Below are 6,635 nucleotides of genomic sequence, written 5' to 3'. Positions count from 1 at the left end.
AGCATCAAAATGTACCTCCTTACCAGTAATATAGAAACCACTAATAAGCCACTTATGTTACCCAGAAGCACTGTTTAAAATATCTCTCACAAGATTTTTGTAAATACTCAACTAGAGTGCACAGATCACAGTGCATCAAGTCAATTATTGTATACAGTATATTTACAATAAATCGTGTTGGCTCACGAGAAAAATAGCAATATTACATAAAAAAATTATTCTACCATTCAACCACAAGCTGAGATTTGAACAATTATATAAAAGGTACAACATTAAATATTCAAAGTGTGTATATTTTGTTAAAATCATAGCAATAACAGATTTTAAAGTTCCTTCGATGTTTTTGCATAGACTTTGGATCCTGAAGTCATATTGGCTGCCATCAATGCTGATATCTGGCATTACAAAAAGAGCTGGATCTAAAACTCTGTGACTTGCCATAAATTTGAGTTTTACATCTAAAATGAAAATATTAAAAATCTTCTTATTGTTCTTGGGAAGAATAAACATGCCAGTTTAGCATCACAAAGCAAAAGAAGGCAACTGAAAGAAGTCAAACGGGGAGGTTTGTTATTTCTGCATCAGTAGTGGCATCAAACGTAATTGCTAAAAAAAAGTTGATTGGAAAAGTATAAAAGCTCCCCATTGCTCAGGAAGTTCAAAATGGTTGCTCCTATATGATTTTGTATCTATTTCTACAAATTTTTCTAACTGAACCAATAGCCTGGACCAAAAAACTATGCAGACTGTGTTGGCTAAGCCGAAACAAGGAAGAAATTCCCCATCTCTTACTGTGAAAAACAATCCCGTCATTGTTTGAGCTGACGTGGAAACACACTGGAGTGCCATTAGCACACATTATATCACTCTCTCACCCCAGTTCATCATCTGTGACTACTGCTTCACATACTCCCAAAGCCAAGTTTCTCATTCCGTATTCAGGAAAATCAACAGTTCAACTGTTAGAGCCTGATAGATTTTCAAATATCTGAAATTTAAGATTTGGTTTAGTGAAAATAACTGCATAATGTATTAAATGGCACCAAAGAATTGGTATTGACATGGCAAGGACAGAACATTCACGTCTTTCCTCAAAGAAGTGACATATTAACTGGATGCTAGAGTCGGGTAGTTAACAAAAGGCACACGTTGTCATTTGGAACAATGGAGGCATTGAAGGGGTGTTCGTCCAGCCGGAGGCCACCGCTGCTATATGGAAATCAGACCACATTCTTAAACATGAAGTATTTACTCCACACAACACAAGTGTTAGCCGTCTTTCTGTGTACATGTGAGGCTAATTTAAATGAGTAGGATGTGTCGTGCTTAAAAGAAGCTCTTATAAAATAATCACAATAGACATTATGTACTTCAAATGATCATATCTGGGGTTAAACTTTGATTTCAACATCTTATTACAAATAAACCGTCGTTCTGATAGCAAGGGCCCCTTCACATCAGTTAATACCACATTGTATTCATCACAACAAAGAAGAAATTCCATTAGATAACATCATAATAAAAAAAAAAAACATACAGGGAGATAATCATATTTACCTCAAGATATATCCAGGTCAAATTTCAACACAAAATCAAAAGGACCAAAACAAAACGAAAGAAATGTAATTCTTCCAGTACCAGTGAGACGTTTTGCATCATGACATTTATTTTAATTAAGAGCTCCTCCATTCACGCATGTTACTGTATATATATACAAACACTGCTGTTCAAAGGTTTGGAATAATATAATAATTTGATCAAAATACAGTGTACATATGTGAATAATATTGTGAAATATTATTACAATTTAAAAGAACTGTGTTCTGTTTCAATTAGTCCTGCCAAACAATTAATCGAAATTAATCGCATCCAAAATAAATGTTTTTGTGTACATAATATATGTATGTGTGCTGTATATATTTATGTATATATAAATACACACACATGCATGTATATAATTCAGAAAACATATTTTGTTTATATTAAATATATTTATAATATAAATTATATGAATATAAATATAGGCGTAAATATTTTTAGAAATGTATACTATATGTGTGTACTTATATAGGTATAATAAATATACACATAACATTTTATATGCAAACAAAAACTTTTATTTTGTATGGGATTAATCGCGATTAATAATTTAACAGCACTAATTTCTTAAATGTAATTTATTCCTTTGATGGTAACATTGAATTTTCAGAAGCCATTTCCGCAGTCTTCAGTCTCACATGATCCTGCAGAAATCATTCTAATATGCTGATTTCCTGCTCCAAAAAACTTTTTTTTAATAATTAACAATGTCGTTTTTCTTGCTTAATATTTTTGAGGAATCCATGATGCATTTTCACATTTATTTGATGAATAGAAAGTTCAAAAGAGCAGCATTTATTTTAAACATACTAAATAGTCTCTACAATTACTTTTTTATAGTATAAATTAATAAAATGCTGAATAAAAGTATTAATCCAAACTTTTGAACAACAGTTCATATGCACACTAACTAGATTATGGGGAGAAAATGCAATTAATTATAATAAAAATAATCTTAAGCAAACATCTTAACATAGGCATTAGAATTTTGTGTATGGACAATATTTAAAATCAGGGTGCAATATGACCTAGACACCTGTTGTTCTACATACATCTGTACAACTGTTACCCAGCCCATAATGAAGATAGTCGATGCTCAAACACAATGAATTTCAAAAATACCCAAACACATGAGAAAACCTGGATATGTCACAGAAAATAAATGTTGATGAATCTTCAGAGCCAGTGTCGTTGCTGAACACATGACGCCCATTTCGTATGGCAATAATGTCAGTCTTTCATTCACTGGCACTATAGCTGCTCACCCAGGGTCTTTACACACAGAACAGAGCGGCTTTGATTGTGTCCAGCTCCCGTCCTGCTCTCACGCAGTGCTCTGGAAAGCAGTGTGTATGGTCCTGGCTTGGAATTGAACTGAATCTCCAGAAAAAGTCATATTTTTACGAAATGACCAAAAGCAAAAATCCCAATAAAGTCCTTAGTGTAGTGTACATTATCCAGTGTTAACATCATTAAAGCAGTCTTAAAAAAAGGTACCATGTTTTTGCCAGAAGGCTGACTTTTTGGCACAGACTGGAAATGCATCCATCCTCAAGTTCCAACTCCAGTACTGAATGCTACATAGTTATAATGATTTAGTACGAAAGCCATGAGAAACCATTTCCTTCACAAAATATGTCTTTTACTCACTCGTTCGTTCATGCACACAACCTCATCGCTCACGCTCGCACTCAAACTGTACCGAATGCTTTCTCTCAAGTATACTCCGTCTGACCGCTCCATGTCTCTGCTAAGCCCAGGTACTCTGGGTTCTCTGCTGTGGGGGTCATGTAGCCATTGGGCTGCCTGTGAGTCATACCCCCGTTTATGGAGGCTCTGGCCACTGCCTGAGCTTTAGCTGCGATATCATGATAGTAGGGGTTGTCGAAGGCGGGTGAAATGTGGGAGATGTTATGCACTGGCACCAGGTACTCTGGGTTCTCCACACTGTTCCCTGAATAAAGACCGTTAATGAATCTCCTCTCGCTCGCTTTGCGCGGAAGGGTGCTGGGACGCTCACATGGGACGTCCTGGTTCACATACTCTGCAATCAAAGAGAATATTTAAAGACACTGCACTGAAATCAAAATATGGCAGCTTTTACTTCTCTAATGTAATGTACTTAATTAAATTAAGTCCCACTTCACATTGTTGTTGGTGAATATCCTATTTCCCTATTAAGTATTCGCTAAAATTGTTGAAATGTACAATATATTTGTACCTTTTCCGTGAACGGCTGATAATAGACATTTAGAGTATTCGTTTTTAAATTTAGACAATCATTGTTGGGTACGTTACTTTGGAAAAGTAACTATTGTGTTACTATTCCAATTACTTTATTAAAGTAATGTAACTGATTACTTTTGGATTACTTTTCAAAATGTCTAATGAATGTTTTTGCATAGCAGAAATTTTTTTTGCATAGCTATGACAGAAAACACTGGCTGTGTTTGCATCCAAAGTTACGAATAAAACGCATGTGCAAAATTGGAATATTACGTAAAACATTTGCGAATAAACCACCATTTCCATCCAGGGAGTTAAACTGATCAATTTGCCCTAAATATAACAAAGAAAAACTAAATTTGCTGAAGTAGGACAAAGCACTGTATATAATAATTTGTGTATACAATAAATTATGATCCTCAGAGTCTGCTGTTTGGGAACACAGTTCTTGGAGTTAACTATAAGAAAGCACTTTTGACGTGACTTTGCTCAAGTATTTCAAATGCTGTGCAATGAGATCGGTCCAATGGTTGGTCCAGTTTTATGCTGTCCCATCGCAAAGTCACATGTCTTTTTTGATAAATGTAGAAATTTATTCCGTAAAAGTGTTTCCATTGTAGTTTATGAACATGTTTTCTTACAGGATAAGAAATTGATCCTACTTAATTGAGTGTATACATTTTTATGCACATTTTTAGAATGTATACGCACCTTGGCATTTCCATCCATTGTTTTTTTTTATGCGATATCCCAAAATGTGCATAAAAATAGGTGGATGGAAACATAGCTACTGGCATCTAACAATGCTTCGGAAAAAAAAGATAATCTTAAAAAAAATAAAGCATATACATGAACCCGACACGGAAATAAAATGGTTATTGAATAAGTATGAGTAAAAGAAGTCAATGCAATTTGGGAAAGAAATCAAATAAATCTGTGTGTGTGTGTGTGTCAGGGTTATGTTTAGTTTTCATTGTTTTCTGTTGAACTGTTCCCCTGTGTCCTAGTTTTCCTTAAGTTCCTGATTACCTTTCTGTACACCTGTGTACAATTAATTTACTTGTTAGCTCCTTAGTTTGCTCCTCTACTTGAACCCTCAGTTAGAACCTTAGCCTTTTGTCTGTTCTCATCTATGTTAAGTTGGTTCTCGTGTTTTTATATGGATTTACTTAAATAAAGGATTTTTCTGTGTGTGTGTGTGTGTGTGTTTGAAATATTCAAATGTAACCCCCTTTGAAATTTTCATAAGAAACTGAATTACGAATTTCCTCAGAAAGTGTAACATTACAGTTACATTTATTAATAATTAAATTATGTAATTCCGTTACATGCAACTAGTTACTCCCTAACACTGTAGAAAATATATTATAACCTAATATAATATAGTTTTATCTTAAGTATTACGTATTATTAAAAATAAATACATGTTATATTATTATATTATGAATTTATTAGTAATAAAAATAAGTATAATAATATTTCGAATTTTAACATCTGCCATTTATTGGTTATTGGTCACTGAGATAAATTTTCATTAATTTTAATATGCAAAAGAAACCTGTATATATATGCCATTATAATATTTAATCAAAACTTGATTTCCCTTGAAATTACTCTTTTATTTGGATGATAAAATACTATTTTAATCAGAAATATGTCACTATTGGAAGTAAAATGAGTTGCCTTTACTGCAAATTATATATTTCACTCACCAGGTTGTGTGTGTGCTCCACGTGGCAGTGTGTGTGACAGGAAACTGTTAGGACCACCAGTCTCCAGCTCTCCATCGATGCCATTGGGGACGGTGGGGTCTTTAGAATAGCGACAAGGACTGTATGGAGGGCCATTGTCCTCCACATAACCGTCCAAAAAAACTGAGTCTGATTGGCCTCCAGTTGAACGGTGGGATATGCTCCGTACCAGAGATGGGTATTGTGTACCAGACCACATGCCACTGGCTGATGCCCTCACAGTTGAGTACTGACTTTGCCCCAGCGTGCTGACAGAAGAGTACAATTCCCTCCCATTTGGCATACCATCTACTTCTAAGACTTGATCTGTACTCTGGATAAGAAAAAAAAAAAGTTAAATTATTGTTAAAGCAGATGAGGGACTGCTTGACCTGAAGCATACACTACAGAAATACACAAATGCCAATGCTTCTAGCTACACAAGTCCATTGCATTTAGAAATCTGTCACACAAAATATATACTGCTGAATATATTCAGTGCTGGCACAAAAGACACTATAAAAGACAATTATACAAACTCTTCTACTGTCAGTTTCTTTCTCAGGTCAACTACTGTCATGAACTGCTTTCATGAGAATCTTAGTGATTAAATAATTTTTTTTTTGTTTGTTTTTATTTCTATTTGCCTGAATAAAATTTCTTGTTTAAGGGCTCACACATTTAAAGGAAACATTACACCACAGAAATACAAAAATGTATCTTAAATGTACATCTGAATCCACTTTAAACACTCTTTATATGTATAGTTGCAGATGAAACATACAGCTGAAAACAGCATGAGCTTTGGCAACTTTTAAATTGATCATTTTTGGGGGTTATATGTATGGATATCTGCAAGTAACTGTCTTCAGAAAAGTCTGATTACATTTTCTTTCAATTTATATCCGTATGACACCCAGTGTAGTGTTTATAAGTGCAGCACTACTTTGTGTAAAGGAGTAATGACTGTTAAAACTGTATTTCTGCTTTTCCATAAGCGCCACCTACTGTTAGAGAGTCAATTTACATTTTTGTTTAGACGTTTAGCCCGTCTTCCTTTTCACATTTAACATACATAGT

General features: G+C 34.2%; 1 protein-coding gene across 1 annotated transcript in view; it reads right to left on the bottom strand.

Annotated features, from left to right (window-relative positions):
• Positions 1 to 2,548: 2,548 nt before the first annotated feature.
• The window catches only part of LOC113111896 (receptor tyrosine-protein kinase erbB-2-like), a 32,141-nt gene continuing 28,054 nt past the window's right edge, over positions 2,549 to 6,635 (bottom strand). The window contains exons 26-27 of the mRNA XM_026277086.1: positions 5,538 to 5,889; positions 2,549 to 3,643 (exon numbers count right to left, since the gene is read on the bottom strand). Of these exons, the coding sequence (XP_026132871.1) occupies positions 3,315 to 3,643; positions 5,538 to 5,889 (681 nt within the window). The 3' untranslated portion in view covers positions 2,549 to 3,314. The remainder of the gene's footprint in view (positions 3,644 to 5,537; positions 5,890 to 6,635) is intronic.

Source organism: Carassius auratus, chromosome 12, assembly GCF_003368295.1.
Source record: "Carassius auratus strain Wakin chromosome 12, ASM336829v1, whole genome shotgun sequence".
NCBI lineage: Eukaryota > Metazoa > Chordata > Actinopteri > Cypriniformes > Cyprinidae > Carassius > Carassius auratus.
This window is presented reverse-complemented; position numbering and strand designations above follow the sequence as displayed.